The 23,084-nt window shown below is 39.6% G+C and overlaps 2 protein-coding genes across 10 annotated transcripts in view; both read right to left on the reverse strand.

Moving 5' to 3' along the window:
• Positions 1-89: 89 nt before the first annotated feature.
• EPHX4 (epoxide hydrolase 4) lies at positions 90-16,911 on the reverse strand. Of its 6 annotated transcripts, XM_080602919.1 has the most exons (7): positions 16,388-16,730; positions 13,819-13,904; positions 10,329-10,486; positions 8,172-8,300; positions 5,516-5,619; positions 4,433-4,581; positions 90-1,039 (listed from the first exon to the last, which is right to left on the reverse strand). In XM_080602919.1, the coding sequence occupies exons 1-7, from the start codon at positions 16,628-16,630 to the stop codon at positions 805-807; spliced, it is 1,104 nt and encodes a 367-aa protein (XP_080459045.1). In that variant the 5' UTR covers positions 16,631-16,730; the 3' UTR covers positions 90-804. The 6 variants fall into 6 exon arrangements, 5 of the variants coding, with proteins under 5 accessions (XP_080459045.1, XP_080459044.1, XP_080459048.1 ...); XM_080602918.1 differs by lacking the exon at positions 13,819-13,904 and having other exon boundaries at positions 16,388-16,911; XM_080602920.1 differs by lacking the exons at positions 90-1,039; positions 13,819-13,904 and adding an exon at positions 2,153-3,933 and having other exon boundaries at positions 16,388-16,911.
• Positions 16,912-20,600: 3,689 nt separating this feature from the next.
• The window catches only part of BRDT (bromodomain testis associated), a 28,389-nt gene continuing 25,905 nt past the window's right edge, over positions 20,601-23,084 (reverse strand). For all 4 annotated transcript variants that reach the window (XM_080602849.1, XM_080602854.1, XM_080602855.1 and 1 more), the window contains exon 18: positions 20,601-22,556. In XM_080602849.1, the coding sequence (XP_080458975.1) occupies positions 22,488-22,556 (69 nt within the window). In that variant the 3' untranslated portion in view covers positions 20,601-22,487. The remainder of the gene's footprint in view (positions 22,557-23,084) is intronic.

Genomic DNA, 23,084 nt, shown 5'->3' on the forward strand with positions numbered 1-23,084 from the left:
GGCTGCTCAGTGCCCAGGCACCTCGGCTAGCCCAGGCCAGCTGGAAGCTTCGCTAAGAAACCGCTCCGTAGGAAGCCAGATAAAGGGAGTAGTGTCAGTTGCATTTTATTGGACAAAGGTGGACTCGATACACATTAGCTCGTAATTTTTCATTCTTCTTGTTCAGGTATGTTGAGTGTACAGGTTCCCATTTTTCAGTCCAAAAAGAAAAAAACACATCACACAAAGCAGCTGCATCCAACAATACAACAAGATCTGTGTCATTATTCACTTGAAGACTAGAAATGTGCCCAGAAAGTTTTCAGTCATTCAATATGCTAAAATACAGATAATAAAAAGAGTTAGTAACTGTTTAATGGTGAAATAAGGGTAAATAATGGTAAAATTAAAAAAAAGAATCAGGTAAATTGAGAATGACAACCCATGACTTCCCTCTGTATGGCACCGCTCCATTCTTTCATTATAAATTTGTAAAAGGCACCATACATTGAGACTGTAAAGCAAGGGAGAAAACAAAACCAAGCAACTTTCTGTGATTTTCTTTCTGTACAAATACATATATCTTAAGGCAGGTGCTTTTATGTGCAAAATACAAGTATACAGGTAAAACCAATGTTGGTATCAGATATTCTCATACTCACTTCTTTTAGCAGTAACATTGGTGTCCAAATGTACAGTACATTGAAAACACTTTTCTCTAACAGAGCTCAAAATAGAAGGCAAGCTGGAAATATGGCCCTGATAACAATTACTTTTTAAATCTGAAGAGCTTTTATGTAGACCCCTTAGAACATGTACAAACAGTCATTCTCTTTTTCTTGTCGTCTCTTCCTTTAGAAAGGTCCATATCAACTTGTTCACTATGTCAGGTTGATCCTGCTGGAGCCAATGACTGGCTTCAGACAAAATAGTTAATCTGAAATGATTTTTAACATAAATCCGTGTAATTTCTGCCATATCAACTTCCATAAACGCATCTCTTTCTCCCCATAACAGCAGGGTTGGCATGATGACTTCATGGTGCTGCAGAGGTAGGCAGCTTTAAAAATAAAATATACTTAGTTTAGTCTTGTTTTATAGAAATCACCAAGACAGGTTTCAATCAACTTAGCTTTTGAAATCAATACATATAATCTTATTGCAAGCTTTCCAGGTTCTGTATTATCTTCTACAACACCAATAAAACATTAATGTGACTCAAAGTACTCTAACTGTTTTTAAGGATGCTAAAGTTACGTGTCTGATTTCAGGAGCTGGTTGCAACAGAGGTCTTATTTTTGGAGCACAAATGGTGCTTCCTCAAGATGCAGAGCTCAGGAGCCACATGGTCTCTGCAAAAGGGAACGTAGAACAATGTGGCCAGAACGCTGTCGGTCAGTGGATTTCCCTGGATTGATGAATGCTATAGCAAATTTCTGAACTTGTATTGTTTACTGTAAGTAGGTTTTAATGAAATATGATGCTTTGATTCACAATTAGAATATGTGTTCAAATCATCCTGACTAGCCCAACTGCTTTCCCAAAAAGTAAAGGAAATGGCAGGCTGCCATTTTTAGACACTGTGGAAGACAGCAGCTAGGGTGTTTCAGACCTAATCAAAATTAAATACTGTGTGGTATAGCTAAAAGTAAAAGTATTTCTAGAAAAAGATATTCTATAGAGCACTGATGACCGCAATACTGAACTGAAGTCAGTTACATTCACTCCTCTATGAAATTCATGATAACTTTCAAACTGGAATAGAGTTCTTTGTCCAAAGAGTTACAGTATGTTTCTGAAGGCCTTGGATTTATGTACCTAAATCTGTGAAAGAACACTGTTCCTTAAAAATTTGCCTCTCATGGAGTAATAATCTATTTAAAACCCGAACATCACAACCCAGAGATTTGGCAGACTGAAACTGGTTTAAGGATAAATACGTTATACGTCATTTTGTTGATATTTTGAAGAAAAGCCCTTAGAAGGTAAAATGTTAATAAAAATTATAGTGCCACAATGACCCATTTAAATTTCCCATAAAAGCTTTTCATTATTTTTATGTAATACAATTATTTTAAACGGAATTACTTTACAAATGCTTCCATATGTTAACGGTAGCCATTAGATGGTAGAAGACAAATAGGTACAAATGAAAGACTATTTCAACATAAATCATATTAGCACATCAGAATTTATTCCAAAGCATCTATTTCAGAGATGCTGAAAATTTTATTTATATCCACTCTTGAATTACTTTATCTTAGCCACATATTAGAACAGACAAGCTGCAACAATTCAGAACAGATTCTGTGATCAGATACAAATCATTACTATGCTGATGCCCAAACAACAATTTTAAACCAATAATGTATAAAAATGATATTCTGAATGAACTGTTATGACAGTTAGAGTGCTAGGTTGAAACCTGGGAGTTAGTTAAGAAACTATACTCTGTAAGAAGGGAAAGACGAAGAACAAAGATGGCATGCATTAGTTTAATGTAAGACAAAACTGGAGACTTTGAAGACATTCCTCCTCTCTACTTATATATAACATCAATAATTATTAATGAAATGTCACATTATTATTTAATTGCACATAATTATTTAATTTCATTTTGATGGATGAACTTGGAAAATTCTTAAAATGACTTTTGTAGCAGTGGATTTAGATCTCATTTTTCAAACCAAATTGACCCAACCCACTGAACCATAGCTCATTCATAGTATCGTTTTTTTAAACTGGTTATCTGATGATCTGGTTCAGTACATTTACATTAATCTCTTTAAGTTTCAAACTATTCTGGATCCCTTTACTATTTTTATGTATATTTTTCACTACTGTACAGTTCATTATTATTCCTTTGTGCTAAGTGCCTTGCAAGATTTGTTGCCTTAGGAAAACTCTCCTGGGCCTGTATCTAAAGTACAGTGAATGGAAGGATTGCTGTGCTTTTTATACAAGAATGTGCTCATGATGGATGGAAGTAGGTGATTTCAATCATCTCTTTGGAAATAACTTCCTAGAAAAAATAAGCCCCGAAGAGCCAAAACTCCAGATGAATAGCAATGGATTGGAAACCTGTCACATGTAAGCAACCAGTGCCAGCCCACTTTCATCAAAAAAATAAACCAAACAGTGCATAAGCATACACACACAGAGGAATTAGTAGTGATTAACAGTAATTAATAGTGATCAACAGTAATTAATATCTGTGAAAATCCATTCTGATTAATAACTGATACTAAGCTTTCTTTCTTGAGCCTGCAAAAAGCCTGAAACAATAGTTGAAATGTGCAACTCTTCTCATCTCATCAGAATCCCACAGCAATCCAGCTACCGGCTGTCACAGCTCCTTCCCTGTCACTGTCAGAGAAGCAGCTGGTTCATGTGTGCTCACAGGTGCGAGGTGCTGCAGCAAATGTGACGAGCAAGGCTTAGGTTCTCCTGCCTCCCTAGCTCCTCGTTAGCCCTATGCTGGGGCCCTGCTGTGTAGTTCCAGGGACAGCATGGAGGGCACAGGAAGAGCAGTAAGGGTGGCACTAAGCGTGGTCCAGGGAAAATGGAAAGTTAATCTACTGCAGAGACTCTGCTGAGTTTAGGAAAGCTAGAGAGGCACTCAGGAGGTTTAGCACTGCTGAAGCCTGGAGGCAGGAACGGACTAAAGAGTTCAAACCCACTCCTCTTGGTATATTCCTTGTAGCTAGCTATAAGGCTGCAAGTCACAAATAGAGAATAAGCAGAATCAAAGATGCTCTGGTCCTGTTAAGCTTTTGGTAGATAACCACAGCGTGTCAGCCACTAAGGCCAAGCCAGTGACTTCCACAAAAGTTAAAACGATCAGAAAACTGTTTGAGAAAATATTAAGCTTGCAAAAATCTTTCCTATGATGCTGGCTTTCCATGACTGCTCCCTGCTATACATGCTCAGTGGTGCCAGTGAGCAATATGAAATCTATGCAAGAACAAAAAAAAGGGGTTAGTAAAAGGGGTTAGTTACTAAACAAACTAACTAATGTTTTTATAAAAAACAGCCCAAGCACAACAAAATTGAAGCCAGACACAGTTTTGTAAAGTTACAAGGAAAAGTGAGGGTAACTTACTTGGAGCTATAATAGAAATTAACATCAATGGTACTTGTTTGCAAGTATTGTTTAGAGATGAATTTTTGTGATTGCCATGAGTTCTGTCAGCGAGGAAGAGGCTTCACTTTATCAGATTGTGAACAAAGATTTTCCTTACCAGCACTCTGGTTGTTTCACTGTTTTGCGTGGATACATCATAAAATTAACTTTGCATTGGGCTGCTTGACACTCAACGCATTCATCACTTGTTGAAACTTTGAAAACAATTGGCTTTTTTCTCTTCTATGTTGGTAGCAGAAGATACAATAACGTTTTTGGCCTCTAGAGGTCTCTAGAATATTTTACCTTGTTGCGGAATGTTACACTGACCTGAAAATATTTCTGTAGTGGTTGATGGGTCCAGTTAATGCTCCGGGTTGTGAAAAGACGTAGAGATAAGCTTCGATATCCTCTGCTGTTAATCTGCAGCCTTTCCTTCCAATTCCAGTGGCCTGGCTGGTAAATAAACTTTTCAGAACCTACAAAGGAGGAATAAAGAGCCTAAGATATCTAAGAAATGTTATTTTTCTCCTTCAAGAGGACACATCTTTCTAAAATCTATTTATACGTTGTTGGGAATAGAATGAATGGTTCAAATGCTTTTATTAGAGAGCTATATGTAAAGCACACACTAAACTTATTTCTGGTGTAACTTACTCCAGAATAATTGAAGTATAGGCAAACATGAGTATCACCAAGTTACTCAGTTCTGCACAGCAACGTGAGAGGCAGAGGCAGGCTGCAGGCACACACTTTTCTCGGGGATGGGCCCCAGCAGCTGAGAGGCTGGGAGGGAGGAGATGGGAGCTCCCCACCTCGCGGTCCCACAGGCATGCAGCACCGGGAGCATGGTACGGGGCTGCATGCGTCTGGGAGGATGCATGCCTTCAGCTGCTTTTTCCATTTCTACACATTTGTATTGATTGTTTAATGTTATGTAAGGTGTTGGCCTTATTGGTTTCTCGGGCACGATTAATCACCTGGAAGAATGTGCTAGCCAGACTCCCAGGCTGCCTGCCCTGAAGCAGGCAGTGAGGGACGAGAGGATGGCCCACCACTCACAGGAAGCTTTGGCTAAGTCAGCAGGAGTTCTCCAGGCACCAAATGTGTCCCACAGCATTGGCAGAAGTAAAATGTTACCAGCTGACTACTGAGGTGGAGCAACACACAGTAGAGATGGAGGTTAAAAGGATGTATGTACCTGAATGCCTGCCAGAAATGCAAAAGCAATTGTGAATCCCACAGATGGTATACACTTATATTCCACTTTGTATAAATATATACAACTGAAGAAAAATCAGAAAGCTCTTTATTTTTTCCAGTAATTATTACATCAGAAGGCACCAACATAGGTAGGCAATTCTTCCATCACTGACAGTTAAATATATAAAGAAGAGCACTCAGTTTGCTCACCTTGAAATCATTTACTGTAAACATGAATTCAGGAAACCATGGCATTTGGAAAAAGAAGTAGTAAGCAGATTTAATCAATTGTGATGGATGTCGTAGAATGTATTCTGAAACAAAAATGCCCATGAATTAAAAATGAAAACTGATGACTCAAAGCAAATTACTGCTAATATCACTATTTTTTAAACTTAAAGGAATGCTTTAAAAATACTACGTTCGAGTATGCTATGTTACATAAGATGATTACTGTTTCAGGAGTAAGTATATGATGTGGCCATTAAAATATACTTCTTGTTTTATAAGTGGTAATAGAAACAGACAGCAAAACTGAAGCCTGCCAAAGATTGGGTGAGAGCACTGACATTTGAGAGTTTAATTGCTTGATATGATTTTCACTTAGAGATCTATTTGTATAGCGAGTCCAAGGCATTTTTTCAGGTGTAGAATAAGAGGCATAAATGCAAGTATTACTTCTGTCATTTCAGTATTTCTGTCATCAAAGATGTGATGTACAGAAATCTGTAGATGACAATCCACTTACATTGTAAAGGGAGCATCAATCCTGGTCATGAAAGGACAGAATTTTTCTAAGTCTTCTTTCTTGGCAATTTCAAGAACCGTAATCAAGATTACAGTGCCACTTTTGAAAGACATTGAAGAATATATAACAGGAGAGTGATACAGCCAAATTTGCAATCTCTTTTTTGAAACTGAAATTTTATGTCTCTGATAAATTGCAAGAGCCAACACCGACATTCAAGTGTCTAACTTCTCAAAGCAAGCACAGAATGTACGCAGATACCAGGAGGTCTAGAACCTATCCTTTAGATATGCGAATTCAGAAAAGCAAAATTGCACTCCCATTCTGGTAGTGAATAAAAATGGGTTTAAAAAAAAAAAAGTAAATTGGAGCCTCAGCCACCTTCTAAGCACTCATATCTTACACACTCCTAAACTGCATCAGTCATTACATTTTTCCATTAATGGACCATCATCGATAATGCTTACTTGACTTTTCTGTGCTAATATATTACTATTATGTTTCCAAATATGTTATTAAACTAAAATATTTCCAATATTGCGTGACATACAAAGTTTTTGTTTTAAAATTTATTTTTACTAAGAGGATTATAGAGATTTTCTCAATATTGGGAAAGGATAAATCACCATTTTCTAATAGGGAGACTTCCCCGCCTCATTGCTTAATCTAACAAATACAGCACTGTTACCAGTCCATTGATGTTAGAATATGTGAATGTAGTGGTAAGTCAAAAAATCCTGAGATGGAAACTCTCAAAAAATCTGGTATCATAATTGCTATCAGTTAGCAATGAGAAATGGCATGCATCAAGTAACTAAGTCATTAAGGTGTGCCCAAAGTAGTGATATGTAAGGCACAAAGAAAGATCGTGATTTCAAATGCATAAATACAATAATCCCTTACGAGTGGTTGGGAGGATGTTAACGGCTATTACAGAATTAATTGTGTAAATAAAAAAATAATTAAAACCCAGACTTTTATCATAGTAAAGATTACGATGTTAAAGGCAATGGAGAATACTCCATTTATAAGCTATTTTCATTTAATCCACAGTCAAACAAATTTGATCCAGGGATACTTTATGAAGCTACATAACATGTTTTGTACTTTTAAAAATATGCAAACAAATACTAAGAAAAGCTATAGTAATATGTATTTTGCTTCTGTACAGCCTGGCTCCCAATCTCAGTGAAAATGCTGCAAAAGCTCCTGCTTGCTCCAGTGGTGGGGAATGGACATTTCGTTGGGTAAGTGAAGCTTAACTACCTGGCAAAATATTCTTTAATACCATAGAAAGGTGGCCAAGAACACTGTGAGAACAATAGGTATGAATGGTTCTGAGATGAAAATTAAAGCTTCACTGAGTTTTCTCAACTATTTCTGGGCAAGTGGGGTGACTTTAGAATGGAAATAGTATAAAGTCTGCAATTTAAGAAATTAAAATCAATGAGATACTACTGTCATTGTAACTACTGAACATAGATCTAATACCTACGAAATATTTTGTCATTCTGGGTAGCAGACAAGCTCAAAGCCTATCATACAACAAATTCCGCTAGTGCACCCTTTTTGAACTCATTGCTAGCACACTCCTCTAGTATGTAGCCTGAAGAAGTTGTCTTGTTGCAGTGAATATTGTACAAGATCATAGTTTCATTTGTCACCTAAATCAGGATTAAACTCTAAAAGTCTGATCGTCATTTATACAAAGGCTGTTTTGTAGTTATAATAATGCAGTGAGACCTTAACCTAGGCATAATGCAATACACATTCATGTTCAGGGAACTTTATCCTGCCAGGTTCATGTACATGAAAATTATGTTTTTGTGAACCTTCCAGGACTAAGAAAAAAGATCAGTAAATTTGCTTGCAAACACTCCCACTTCCTACAGTAAATTTTTTCCCAAAGTAAAATACCTAATACTTTACAGCTTCATAAAATACACTCCAGATTGTGAGAAGGACTGAGTTCTGGTAACTTATCCGCTGAACATCTAGAAGAGCAAGTAGTTGGTTCTTCTTTAAGCAACCTCAAAGAAAACACAATCTTAATGAAAATGCAAATAGTCTGGGTTAACACATATACATATGTAACATTATAACTATTATAAAACTCACCTGTAAACACAGAAGGATGAGGGAAATTAACCACAATCAGCTTAGTCACCATTTCAGGGTAACATATAGCCACTAACCAAGCGATCATTCCTCCCCAGTCATGGCCAATCAACACGCACTTGTTGTATCCTACCACATAAACACAGATTTGTGCTTTTATTTCAGTGAAATTTGTATCCATAAAAAATATTGCAATTTCTGGGTAAAGTAGGTGGTCCAGCATATGTATTAATGTAACTATGTAATACTGCACTGCTTCCATTACTAAAGGCAGAAAAAATAGTGCATTATTATAGCTAAAAATTTAGCACATAATTAAAATTATTTAATTTAGCTTCAATCACACTTGAAGTGTAAATGTGAAGCTGAAGTAATTTGGCATCCAAATAGCCACACATATCAGCTAATTCAGGGTCAAATGCATGATTCAAGCTGCAGTCATTATAATGCATGTACAGTTACTGTGTTTAGGGAGTTTGAAGTTTGAAACTGCAAACAGAAAGACTGAGATGTCCTGAGCCCCTCCTGAACAAAATTAATCTTTATGAATTGCTTTGAATATGGGAGGTTATCTAAGGACTAAACACCACCATTATGCAAAAAGGGGGAATTACACTTAATAGCCATATATATAATACATATACATATTAAACACATTTATATATTTAGCAGGCTTGTAGCACTTTTCCACATGCTGTTTTAATGGCAATTTTAAAAGCTCTTAGCATTCATCTACTTATTCTTCCATTCATGAAAATGGGACTTTTGCAACAATAAAAGGAGGAAAAATCATGACTGTTTTTGAAAGCCTAACTACTCCTCCTTTAACCCTTCCTAGAATACATACTACAGTCTCACATGCCATCACAATCCTCCTTGAGGATTGTAATACTGAGTATGTATGCTACAAATAAAATGTATAAAAGCCCAAATGTTTTGAATTCTGACAGAAATTTGGACACAGTTGTCAAAGCATCTTAAAACCCCTCTTGAATAGAAATCTCATGGAGCATTTGTGATATAATCAAGTTCTCCAAAAGAATTTACCTTGGGGTTAGAACAAACTATGATAGGAAGCCTCAGAAATACTTTTTTTTTTCCCCCAGAAATACTTAAATCCCTATGAAATTGCATTATGATGAGAGCACTTCACAAGCATAACCATGGCATTACCATGGAGATTAACACAACCAGTGAAAGTTGGAAAATGTAAACACAGTGTGGGGACAGCTTGCCCAATTTTTTGATGCTATTCAAATATCACAATCAAAGCAAATCCTAAATTCAAACCTTAAGACTGGCATCACTGCTCTGCTATTTCTTCATGTGAAACGCAGGAAGTTGTACTTATCTCTAGCACTGTATCCCTAGAGTATCCAAGGAATTAAAATGGTTCAGAGAATGGGTCTAATCTCATCTTATTATTGGTACAGAGGAGAAATACCCTTCACTAGGTGTTAGTTTATTGCCAGAACAGCTATACTTCCTGCTGAACTGGAGGAGCAAATTTTGCACACTTGCTTTAGTTCAAGATTACCACACCGTGTATTTGCCACAGAGAGCAATGTATTCGCTGTTCTTCCTTCTGTTGCTTTCATTGCTGTATAAGACACGGGGATTCAGCTCTTGTGCACTGACTACTATGCAGGAGTAGTATTTTGGGATTTTTTTTTTCTTAACACAGCAGATGCACTGTCACCATATTTGTAAAGCCCACAACATTTATTCTATCTTGTTTGTGCTAGAAGAATTTCACCTGATACCAGTTCTCTTGTCTGCAAGTGCTATTAGACTAATCTACAACAGTACCCATTGAGTGCAATGGGTAGGAGTAAGTGAAAGTCTTTTTAGTTAGGGGAAAAGACCAAAGGTTTGTCCTGCTGGATTTCACAGCATTTTAAACTCATGACGGAAAATCATCTCTACATATTGTTTACGCAGACATACATGTGACAATTGGAAAACAATTTTTTTCCACTAGTATTGATAATCGTCCATAAAATATGAGTATCTTTAGCTTTATATCCATACATATCCATAATGTGTATATGTTAAACAGAATGCATTTTTTTTGAAATCAATTATAGATATTAATGTGTTTTCTTTTCCCAGAAAATTAAATTGTCTATGATCTGAGTAGTTTCTCTTTTAACGCACCCAGAGATTCCAAAATATCCTTTATATCTGTTATCAGGCAATCTAACTTGTAATTTTCTTTGTGAGAAGGAGCATCTGTTTCTCCATAACCTCTCAAATCCAGGGCCACCACTCGATATTCGCTTTTAAATTCCCGCAATTGATGGCGCCAAGAATACCTAACAAAGAGGAAAAAAAAAGTTGGAGTTATAAGGTCAAGCAGTATGATACTAAAATGCAGTCAATGCTTTTGCTCCCAGATAGCTGAACGTAAGTTATCATGGCTTTGTTTGCAATGAGATTCTTTTTTCTTTCTGTGGTACGCTGATAGTTGTTTGTGGCTACAGCAATTTTGTGCTCCCTTCTTGAATTCTCCAGTAAGGAAATGCAGCTGCTAGAGCGGGGGCATGGCCAGAGCCTGGATATTTCAGTGGTTTCTAGAGTCTGGCGTGGTCCCTTTGTTGCTAAGGAAGCAGGCAACCAGAGCACAGAGAGAAGTATTCTGTTTTATCTTTGTAACCATAATATCATCCAAAAAGAAAGGTCTGACAAGCTTTCTTTCCTCCCTGGCTTGTTCACATGCAAATTTTGGTAAGACTAGAGAAATATGCCTCAAGGGACAGATTTTTTTTTCTCTTCAGAAAAGGAATGTCAGATAATTCATATGCTAAATTAACCAAAGAAAGAAATACAATGAATAACGAATGAACTTGGTGAATTCCATATGATTTATGTTATGTACACCTCTGTATTGCTATACTACCAGAATTGTTCCAGAGCAATCTCACAGTGTGTTGGTACTGCATAAAGTATTGTATTGTTTGCATTTCTATGGAAAAGTGATAGCATTACATACTTTAAAGACATACAAGGTAAAGAACTTAGTAAGTCCTGGGCTATTCCTCATTCTGTTTTAGTACATACTGAGTGGATGACTGCATTATAAGAGCAAAAACAATAAGAAAATGGAAGGCTTGATCCTACAAGAACTGCCTGCCTTCAATTGTTAATTTAAACCAATTAAATTTCAGAATAGCCACTACCAAGAAAGACATGGCCTTATCTTATATTGCAATAGAAAGGTACACGAAAAACACGATCCTTCTAGGTCTATGTAACAATGGCTGAATCCCTCTTTGCTAGGATCTAGCTTTTATTTCTGCTCTCGTTTCAATAGTCTCAGATAAATGATATTTATCTGAATGCATTTGAATCATCAGAAGCACAGAATTCTACCTTAATTCAAAACAGTGTCTATATCAGTCCATTGGCTGTTCCACTTTAGCTTTGCCTCCAGCCTTGCCTCCATGATTTTGAACATACCGTAAGTAATATTACAATAATACCCATTAATTATAGAAATTTGTATTCATGTAAACAGAACAGTCAGAATCTTTTCATGTCAGTGCTGTATAATGCAAATGCAAGACTTAGCAAAGATCTCTAGGAATTAAATTTTTAAAGGCATTATACAATAACTTGGAAGCTGAATTTGCCATGGTAACTGTTGCAGCTATCATATATACCTGAGTAAGAATAATCAACAAAGCCCATAAATAAATAAATAAACTGCGTTTGTTTTAGAAACATGTCTAGTTGCTATCCTCATCTCCTGTTTTCACAACAGTCTATCAGTCACCAAATGTCTGGCTGACTGGGCTTTATATCCAAAGAAATCCTTTAACCCTATCTGAAATGTAACTACTGGACAATTGTTCTGCAGGCATAATTTGGAAACGCTGGTGGATGCCTTCATTTTCATAAGGCTGAATAATGGAAACTACTCTGTGACTTTTTGATCACATTATTTCTGAAGGGCAGCTTGTATAAAATCTAGGAGCTAACACATGTCTTTATAGGTACTCAGCTGTCTCAATACATCATGCTCATTTTCAAATATTTGAATATTGTCTTTCCACAAAATTGATATTGATTTTCAAGTTCTTGTACATCTAAAGCACTTAATGGCTCTGGTGCATTATATTCTTTAGTGATCTTTCATCTTCAGATGTACTCAGTCACTCACTAAGGTCAGTGTTGTCTGGTTATAGTTGTCTTACTTATAACCTTGAGACATTTGAAGGCAGAGGATTTGTTACAATTGAGAATTGTAACTGTGAATCTTATCCATTTTTATCCATTTTTTTTTGCTAGTCAAACAGTACAAAGCTGATGCTGTTTTAAAATCTCTTGTGATTATTTTATTACATGCTCTCAGAACAATCTCTGTTCTTGCATTAAAATTCTGCACTAATTGAATTAGCATCAGTATTTGTAGTGTGACTAATTTATAGACTAATTGTCATTTACCATTGCAAACCATGAAAACAGCTCTCTGAATTTTGAAAACAATACACTGGATCTCAGTAGAATAAATACATAAAATGCTGAATTTTGCATATTATTCCCACTGCAGGGGAAATTAGCTCTAGTCTCAGCTGTCTTATTATGTTAGAATACACGTTAAATACATGTTATGCAAGATATGCATAATGCTTGCATAGAATATGCAACTCCCCTCCGTCTAACTGACTTTTAATCAAAGTTTACAGCTTTTAGACTTTTAATTAGCAATTTATTATTAGAGTAATCTGCTTCTTTGAAAATGTATTGTAAAGTAATAAATATGACTTTCTACCGTCATCCTCAATGCCTTTATTATCTCCAGGAAATTTCTAAGGGAAGAGAACTGACCTCTATTTTACCTGGGTCACTTTATCATGGCATGACCTGAGTCCAGCTTGAAAGATCACAATTCCAACGCTGGAGCCTAGCTCCATATCTGAGTTTAGAAAGGAAAAGGATCATTTAATTTGCTGAATTACTGGCATCACCACTTCCTCTATTCACTTACTGATTTTAGGTGTAAGTTCTGCATGCCGTGCCTCACTAGGCAAATCTGGCAGTGACAGCCCAAGCAATTCTGTTCAAACGCTGGACACATGACTGCTTTTCTTTGTTACAAACAAACATTTTGGGTTGGTTGTGATTCGTCATTCATCTTATGACGAACTAAAAATAGAGCCTTCTTCCCTGAGTAGCACTCTGAAATTAGGCTGCAAAGTAGCCTATAGAATTCACAGTTCTCCCCCTCCCCTAGTTAAAACTTACATGTAGTATTTTTAACAAAGCCATCCGTACTGCACACATATCTTGGATCCTCATTTTAGCACCCTCTACTATAATTCCTAAGTTTAGCCATGTCAGTATAAATGTTATGTGTTTTCCAAGTGGGAAGTTCATTAAAAATGAGTAGTTCCTCCCCAAAATTTGAATGAAAGTGCACAGACAATACAAAAAAAAGATAGTTGGGTTAAGTCAGACTGCAGGATTTTTTTTTGTGGTTGCTGCAGTTAAAAATTTCAATGGTTTGTTTCCTACTAGAACTTAATGCTTTTAGTATCCACAGATATATAAAAAAGTTCACTTTGAGGATATTTAAGCTTGATCATCACTCTCAGGTATCTTAAGCAGCCTCATTTATACAACGAAAGCTTGTAGGGAGTTTTACCAGAATTCTGGAAAGCCATGAAGCAGCAGCATGAGTGGTTTACCCCTTTCTCCAGCAGCCACATAGTGGAATCTTAACCCTGAATCCTAGAACGAGAGAAGAAGAAGTATTGTGTTTTTATTGCTGCATAGAACTGCTGTACTTGGATTTGAGAATGAAAATGGCTTTAGACAATACTCTAAGGAACAATGTATTGTCCCTGAAAAAAAAATCGAATTGTCAATTCTCAAAGCTGAAGTCTAACACGTTCCCGAGATCAGGTACCACTGCCCCCTGGCAATGCTGAGCATCCCACACCCCAGCTGCTACAGTCCTGGGCAGGGCGTCCTTGCTGCGTGCCAAGCTGTGTTGACTGTGTGTCGATTCAGCCATGAGCACACTCATGGTCTGAAAGAGCACACCCATGGGCACTAGGCAGTGAGGATCATTGTAGGAACTAGGACCTTTCTTCACACAGACATGGCATGTGCTTTGTGGAAAGACTTTAAGACATAGTATACTTTAAATGCACTTTCACACTTTCGCTTAGTTTCTAAGGTTGTGCAACTATTTAAAAACTATTTAAAACCATCACACTGCAGTGTGGCACAATAAAGGATGGCATGCATTCTTAAAAACATAAAGAAATCGAAGTTAAGCAACTACAAAGCAAGTACTTTTTGCTTGTTTCTTTTACTGTTCAAGGCTTCAGACTTGCTTCAGAAAATAAAGCCTTAATGTAATCATCTTCTTTGTAGCCTAGCCACTATTTCTGATGCACCTTTTAAGAAAATGGGTCTTACGAGAATTACCAGCAGGCAAGTAACTTACTGTTAGCAGTCCAGATGCTGAACACTGAAATGCCACTGAAGTGAATAAATGCAAGCTTGCACTAACTCCAGGTCAAGTCCAGTAAATAAGCTGAAATTATGCCTACCAGGCTACTGAATTCTTGCACAGGGGTGGATACAGAAGTCAGCAAAGACTTAGCTCACAAAATACAACATGCTGTTTAGAAGTCATGTGAAAGAAACTGCAGGAAGAAAGGTCATACAGCTCCTGAACAAATGTCAGAGCCTGCACCATCGCTGCTATTTTAAAAAGGGAAGAAAAAAACCCTGCCTTTGCAGTAGATCAAGATCTCATGTCATGTTGAGGATCGCAACTGCACAGGTTTTTCTTGCCTGAGATGCTTCAGAGTCTCTGAAATACCTTGGCACTGCTAAGTCACCAACCAGCTAAAAAGCCATGAACTTACATCTTGGTTTTGGAAAGAGCTCTGGAATGGAAAAAAATGTTTTCGTATCTTCATATTCACTATAGATATAGTAGGAACTTTTGGCTCAGTTCTGCCCAAAGTTACACTAATATTTCTCTTCTGGGATGCCAGTGAATTTGGAGTCCCTAGAAATACAGATGGTGGTACATTTCTAAGCACTTGCTGATACCTTCTCACTACATTTTAGGGCCAGTACATCATCTTCACCATTCCCTGTATCATCCCTGCCTTTGACCCCTTTAAAACAACAGAAGTTTCTCAGTTCTCTTCCAGAGATTCTCATTCCATGGGTAGTCGGTTCGCCCTCCTCCATCCTGCTTCTTTCAGTTAGTGTCCTTTAGGGATTTACCCTCAGTGCTTTTACTTTAATCTATTTATTGCTTTTAAGGACATGGCCTTTACCCATACAGATTCGATCGTCACTTGCACAGCAGCAGTTTAAATGTCACATGCCCCAAAATAAGCCCACCCTCTACCTTTTCGGTTGCTCCTTTCAGTTCCCTTTTTTCTGTTACTGCAACAATCCTTGCAGTCCCCCAAGACACACGTAGGTCATTGCCATCTTATCTGAAACACGCTTTGTTCTTTCTTTTGCTGAAATCTGTCCAGGTCTGTAGGATACATGTAGGAAAGCCACACAGTAGCCAACGGCAAGCGGGTTTCATATTGCCCGAAAAGCGTGACCAACCGTCACATCGACAGAGTTCCCTTTGCCCCCAGAGCTCTCTCCGTCCTGCCACAGTCCCCACTTCCCAGCACCCCAGCCACTTGCAGTTTGGCACTATAGGGAAGAAGAATGCAGCACAGGAGTGAAGAAGCATGTGCGTGCCTCCCAGTGATGCTGGAAAAAGAAAGCAGGCGGATCACGAGCAGCGGGGAGGCTCGGTAGTTCGGATCAGTGCCGCCTGGCAAAAAAAGCACCTGCCCGGACCCCACAGAACTTAGGGCTCGGCACTCGTTTCACCCCAAATACGGCTCGAGGACATCCGCGGCGCCTTCTACGACCCCGGGAGCTCCCCAGCTCCGCGGGGCGCTGCTCCCGGGGGGGGCCAGGACCGGGGCCCTTCCTCCCTGCGGCCCCTGCGCACGGCGGGGACCCCGCGGGGACGGGCCGGGGGCACAGAGGCAGGGACAGGGACAGGGACAGGGACAGGGACAGGGACAGGGACAGGGACAGGGACAGGGACAGGGACAGGGACAGGGACAAGGACGCGCGGGCACGGGGAGCGCGCAGGACAGCCGCGCGCACGGGGCGGGGGCGCGCTCGCGGGGGCGCCCTCGGGCCTTTCCCGCCCTGCCCCGAGCCTTCACCTTGATCCGGACGTAGCAGTGGGTGCCCAGCGAGGGGTCGTTGAGGCAGGCGGGAGGGTTCTCCCGCACCGCCCGGCGGAACGTCTCGCCCGGCCGCCGGCCGATGCTCCAGAGCAGCCGCAGCCCGGCGATGCAGGCGCACAGCCCGCAGTAGCCGTACACCAGCGCCCAGAAGAGCAGCGCCCGGGCGGCCGCCAGCAGCCGGCGGGCGGGCGGCGGGCACGCAGCGCTGGGTCTCGCCATCGGGCCCCGCCGCCGCCGCCCGGGAGGGGCTGCGAGCGCCGCCGCCGCCAGGAGCCGCCCGAGCTGAGGCACCAGCAGCGGCAGCGGCACGCCCGCCCCGCGGCCCCCCGCGGCCCTCGCCCCGCCGCCGCCGCCGCCGCCGCCGCCGGGCACAGCGCCGCGCCGCTCTCCCGCCGCCGCCCCGGCCGTAGCGGCCCGGCCCGGCCCCGGCGCTGCCAAGCGGCTCCCCCCGGCGCCAGGCCACGCGGGGCAGCCTCGCCTCCCATGCCCCGCGAGGGCCCGGGGCGACGCCGCTCCGCCGGAGGGTTGGGGCGCGCTCACCTCCTTTGCGCAGGGAGTGAAGCTCGGGGAGGTGGCTGCGCGCTTGCAGCCCTGTGGTTGTAAAACTGCCTTCTGTCCTTAGCAATTGGCCGCTGAAAGGTCAGCCTGTAATACATTACTACCTTAAGTGCATGCTGTCAGCGTGCACGTTTCTGAAAAACACGCCGATTCGGAGCTCCAGCACGAACATCTATAAAAACAGAATTTATTCTAATCAAGAAATTTGCTAGCAGAGGAAATTGGATCATCGTTACCGGATCAGTTCCAGCAGGGATCAATGTGCTACTGAGATCTCAGCCATACAAGGTGGACATTAGCCAAGCTGATGCCCGTCCACTAGCTGCAAATTGCTCCAGGGACAAGGCAAGGAGGCTGTCACACACGCGGCCACAGATACTGAGATACAAAGAACGGCGCCAGTCAGCACATATCAGGTGTGAACCTACTGATAGGTAAAGAGTAATTCAGGATTAGAACAATTTATGTAATCCAAAATTACAAGATAAAGCACGACTATATTACGCCATTGATCCTACATGTTATCAAAACACAGATACATGCTGCAGTTGGTTAGTTCTGCAAGATGAAGAAGCATGGGCTGAGTAGTTGCTGAGTGCAAGAAAAGCGGCATTGAGCTTGCGTGTTAAATTCTGATCCAACTCATCGCAGAGCCTGCTCACCTCCGCTCCATGGTGTAAGCCCCTTGTTTCTCAGGGTACAGGCTGGTCCATGGCTTCTAGAGGCCATGTGGGAGAGTCACTGCCAATAAGGCAGAACCGTGCACAGCTGCTGGCAGGGCTTCTGAGGATTTAGCCAAATTTTACTTGAATTTGACCAAGACCAGAATTTGTGCTTGATCCAGCTGAGTTCAGAGGATTAGAGCTTCCAAAAGATGTTTTTTAACTCCTTCAAACAGTGCATGTAGAAGCTGGTGCAAAGACACCATGTGTCTGTTAACTAACACATGTAATTTAATGAGTTATTAAAAAAAAAGGATATACATACATATGGAAAGAATATATATCATTTTAAACTGCGCATAGAACACAGCTTGCAGACAATTTTTGTCTGTAACATACCAAATGCTTTCTCCTACTCATTCTAAATTCAGACTTACAAATATAGACACTGATGTTGAAACCTTGTCCCTTTGAAAGCCGTGGCAGAATTAATGCTGATTTCAACATGTTCAATTTTTTAAAAAAATCAGATAAGCAGCAGAAAGGCATGTTATAAATGATTGCCCATTTTCATGCATTTTTAATCTTAAAAAATACAAAACCAGTATCTGAAATTAATTTTTTACTGATACAGATAAGATCTTCAAGCAGTGGTAAAAAACCGCCTAACTTCCTTTTATCAATAAGAAATGAAATCTCAGTAGCCCAGAGCAGCTGACAACAGTTGTTGGTTTACGTATGTAGAAAATGCCATGAATCACGCTGCTCACTGTCCGTGCTTATTGGCTGCATGCAAGACCCCCAGATTTGAGGTTGGGAACTTTATCAGGCTGCTGGGGAAAAAATGCAGGGCTATTTAAGGCTCCCTTCCTTGTCTTAGGCAAGAAGAGAAGGAATAACATCAGAAGCTGGTATGATTCAGTTACGAAACTAACCTCTGCAGACTCCAGCAGGATTATATGAGTCATGCCTACCAAGCCTGAGCCTTCCGTTCATATTCCGATTACTCATACCACCAACCCTAGGAATAGCACATAACTGATTTTTTATGCATCAGCCTTTGTGCTGATAACCCTTTTTTTTTTTTTTTGGAGGGAAGAAGCTTTTTGCAGCTTTTTTTTAAGGCTAAGGATTTTCCCCAAAGTGTACCTGAGTAGACCAGTGACCCAGTTAGATAAGGTAGAAAGTTTGGCAGGGGGAAAACAGCCAATATTATTGTGTTGCAGTAGTCATTGGGCTCCCTAATAAAGAAGCCACCAGAATGAATTAGCAGAAAGCCTCCCCTAAGAATAATTGGAGAAACAAGGTTGGAAATCCTGGAGTTGTCCACAAGCTTCCACCTACTTCCAAAGAAAGGTTGATGAAAGCCCAGCCATAGATTAGGCACCTAGGACACAAGAGGGATTAAGAATGGAATAGCGATGTGCATTCTTATAAGCAGGTACTTGGCCAAACTAAGCCATATTTCTTGTACAAAACTCAGAGCTTCCCCCCCCCCCCCCCCCCCCCCCCAAGGATGGAACCAAATCTATTTCTAGCTTATACATCTAACTACCTAGGTAGCTTTACGTTAAACTTTAAAATGACACACAACTTTTGCAAAAGCTTATAGAGTTTGGCTATGCAATCTTCAGATATGGATCCAGTATCAGAGCTGGGAAGATGATACCACTGGGGAGCTGGCAGTTCAAAGCAGCTTTTGTACAGTGAGATTGTTGCTGTTGCTGCCTTCAGCCCACCCTGGGCTCAGTGTCTCCTTGGATCTCCAGCTGAGCTGCTTTAGCTGTCCTCTGCCAAAAAGCAGTAGAATTCCTATTCCACTGAGGAATGCTTCCTCTGTATTCCAAGACCATGGTGCCTACACACCTGTGGCAAGCCTGTTTGCATATCAAATCTCTTCCACACATTCTCCAGAATAGCAGAATCTTCTGTATATCTCATGCCAACTAATGGCAAAGATGAATAAGCAAAATTGAGAAAAACAACAATTATTTCTCTGGAGTCCTTGTATTTTGATTTTTCTGTTTTCTGCTCTAAATTGTTTTTCTAATGGGTTCCAAGCCAAACAAACCTGAGGGCAGATTGTTTTACAAGCTCTGTCAGTGTGCTTTGCACTTCATGATGTGCCATCTGCCTGCTTATCTTCTGTCAGTTCAACTAATTTCATCCTCCCCTCCACCTGATAGTACAAAAAAATTAACATGTTTCATTGATTAGGGCCAGGACATCAAAGCTTTTAACTTACTTTCCACTTAAGTATGGATACTATCTACTAGGGTGGAGGCTAATATAGAAATGGTGCATTTGTGCAGGTATTTTCACAAATGTTCAAGGTAACTTAATGGAATAACAGAACTTTATTCACATTTTAATAGTTAGGTAATTTGCATACTTAAGCAATGTCTGTTTAAGCAGTATTTGGATACAGGCTGTATCTGCTCAAGTAGGATTCTTGCTGGCATCGAGAGTGGTGAGAGCTCTGTGAAAATGTAGCCGTTATAGGCCTGCTGCTTACATTTGGAAGCCATCTCTCTGCTGAAATCAGTCTGCCTGTAGGTAGAAACCCATTATCTCCCAAGTGACTTGTAGTATGCAGATAAAAGGTTCATCAGATTAGTATTAGCACCACTGATATTATGACTTCAAGTCATCATGACAATCTAAAGCAGTACAAAATAATAGTGTTTTTCCCCCCGTGCATCGCGATTAATAAGAGAAGGCTAATTTCATATATAGCTCTTGGTGAGCAGGTGATGCTGTGACCAGAGTTGTTGTTATAGAAGCTAGAATTATTTTTTGAACAGGCAAAAGTACCAGCTCATACCATTAGTATTGCACATGTGGCTATATAGAATGGACAAAATGCAAAGAATAAATTCTCACCTCCCCTTCCATCACCTCCTATTTCCAAAGCAGGACGTTTTAAGCATGCATTAACCCATACAGCGGCAAGGCAGGGAGTCCTGAATGTGAACTGTAATATTTTATTGTAGGACAAATAGTTATTAACAATGTACTAAGAAAAGAAGGTAGGGCTAAATCACTTTTAATGCGGAGAGCAAACAATACATCTTAAGAGCACCACTCTGTGTCATAACCCATCTTGTCACCCAGAGTCCCTTTCCTAGCCAAGTGCTCAGATCTCCCAAACAGTGGACATGAGCATACATCCACGTGGAGCTCATGTATGAGGACATCCTTAGATAGTTCAAGGAGCAATACCTTAATCTGAGCATTTGTCAATATACAGTCTTTCTACAAATTAATCAACTACTAGCATTCCAAGAGTAACAGAAGATACAGAGCAGCTTTTTAAGGCGAAATACGTATTTTGGAGCTAGCACTACCTTTTCACCCAGCTACCTGAAAGATAAGGCTGCTGTTTTTATGCATACCTTAACTGTCATTTATGTATTCAAATGCAGTTTATTTCCTGTATCTGAAAATTCAGTTGTCTGTAGAAACTCTTGTCCAGTTTTTTGTTTGGGTGGTCTGTGACAGACCCACACTACACCATTGCCAGTGTTACCTTCACTTCCAGCTTTGATCCAGGAACGTGATAGACCAGAGGTCTCCCTGGGGCTCTCCCCAGGAGATTTGAGGTGGAGATTCAGCCAGGCCTTGATGTCAGTATAGCTCAAATGTGAATGTGGAGCACAAGACAATCCACTGGGGTACAAGAAGAAAATATTTTGTACTATTATTAAACAACAAAAATTAGTGTCTATTTAATCCTTTTCTTTATATCATTTGTGTGTTATAATGTATGTAATATATTTGTAGAGTAGTACATATATATAATTTATAAATAAGTATACATATACTGGTTGGTGCATGCTTTATTTTTTCATTTATTTTTTTTACTGATGATCAAAAAGGTTTGCAAACTGTTGAACTAGATTATCTTGAGGGGGGCTCTTCTTCCCCAACTTTTCTATAGTACACATTATATTTTGGTATTAATTCTTCAAAGAGAAGTCAGGCTAGTCCTGTACTTGGTTTACTGAGAAAGCTATATGTAACCAAGAAGAAAATAGGTCTTTTAGACTAGTTCCTACTTCAGATAAGTATCCCAACATTATTAGAATCTTGCATTAATCAGAAAGCCTTTCAAACTGGAGCCAGAAGTACAATATTTTAATTTCTTCCCATGAAGAATCAGAACCATCTGGCAAACATGCTTGGACACTTATCTAAACGTTATGTTAGCATAAAATACATTCAACAAAAGATCAGCATGTCTATGTCTCAATACATGTGAATATACAGGATTTGTGAGTTAGATTTGCTGCTGAAATTACAGATTTCCAGGAAATATTGTTTTCTGATTATGAGTAGCATTACACATCCTGTAGAAATTTTCATTATGTCTTTTGTCACAGCCCAGATTCTGTGCAAATGCATCATAGTAAATGATTCTCCTAATGGAAATCACGTAATTGACAAGACTGGGATTTAAAGTAGTTTCTATAGGTGCATATCGAGTACGCTGACTTAATACAAGCATGAGAATTTGGCCATGCACAGTGTAATGTTCTCAATTGTTTCTGAAAAATGGATTAAAGCAAAAGAGAAAAAAATAAAGAAGCTGATATTTTCTCATGTATACACACAAAACATGAAACAGTAATCAAAAAAACAATGATGTTCCATTGCACAGTGGGCTAGATTACATTGTAAACAAGAAAAAAATTCTTATGATGCTTGTGTCGATGAACAAGCTTTTAATATTAAGCATTTTACAGGAGCTTAGAAGCGCTTTAAAGTAGACAATGTTTAAACTCATAACTAGTACATTTTCAAAGTTGTGCGGCTGGTAGTAGTGTCGAGGTTAAGTTCTACATTAACTACAGCTTTCATTCAAGACTTTCTTCAAAACTTGCCATAATGTCACTCTGCAAATTCATATCAATTGTGCAAGCCATCTGCAAAAAAGCAAAGTGGTGTATTTTTCAGAGCAGTTAGACAGTAACGAATACTATGCAGGCCAAATATAAAGATCTAAGAACAACCCACAAAACTTCTTTCCAAAAAAGCGTATGCTTCCCGTTACTACAAGTTTGCATAAGCACATTGCTGAAGTCCTCTCTGAAAAACATTGAACAGGATGAAAGCTTCAGAAGACCTTTTCTGAATCTAGTATGATCTTCATCACACTGTAGTTTTTAAATTCAGTTGTACAATACTATGAAAAAATTTAAACATAGCAAATAAAAACCATTCATTACCTATACCAATAAACCCAATCAGTTTAAGAAAAGGCTCATGTTGATATTTCAGAGTAGAACAGAACGGCTAGCGCTTTTGATGACATGTTGTATGTGTGATGTTGACAAGGACTGACAACCTGCAAGACCTGAGGTTTGAAGTTATTTACAGGGCAGGGATTTCCCTTTGCATTTTGATGTTACTGTGCAATTAATTATTGTAACCTTATAGGAGTAAGAAGACCA

This window comes from Anser brachyrhynchus (genome assembly GCF_964034855.1).
Source record: "Anser brachyrhynchus genome assembly, chromosome: 8".
Taxonomy (NCBI): domain Eukaryota; kingdom Metazoa; phylum Chordata; class Aves; order Anseriformes; family Anatidae; genus Anser; species Anser brachyrhynchus.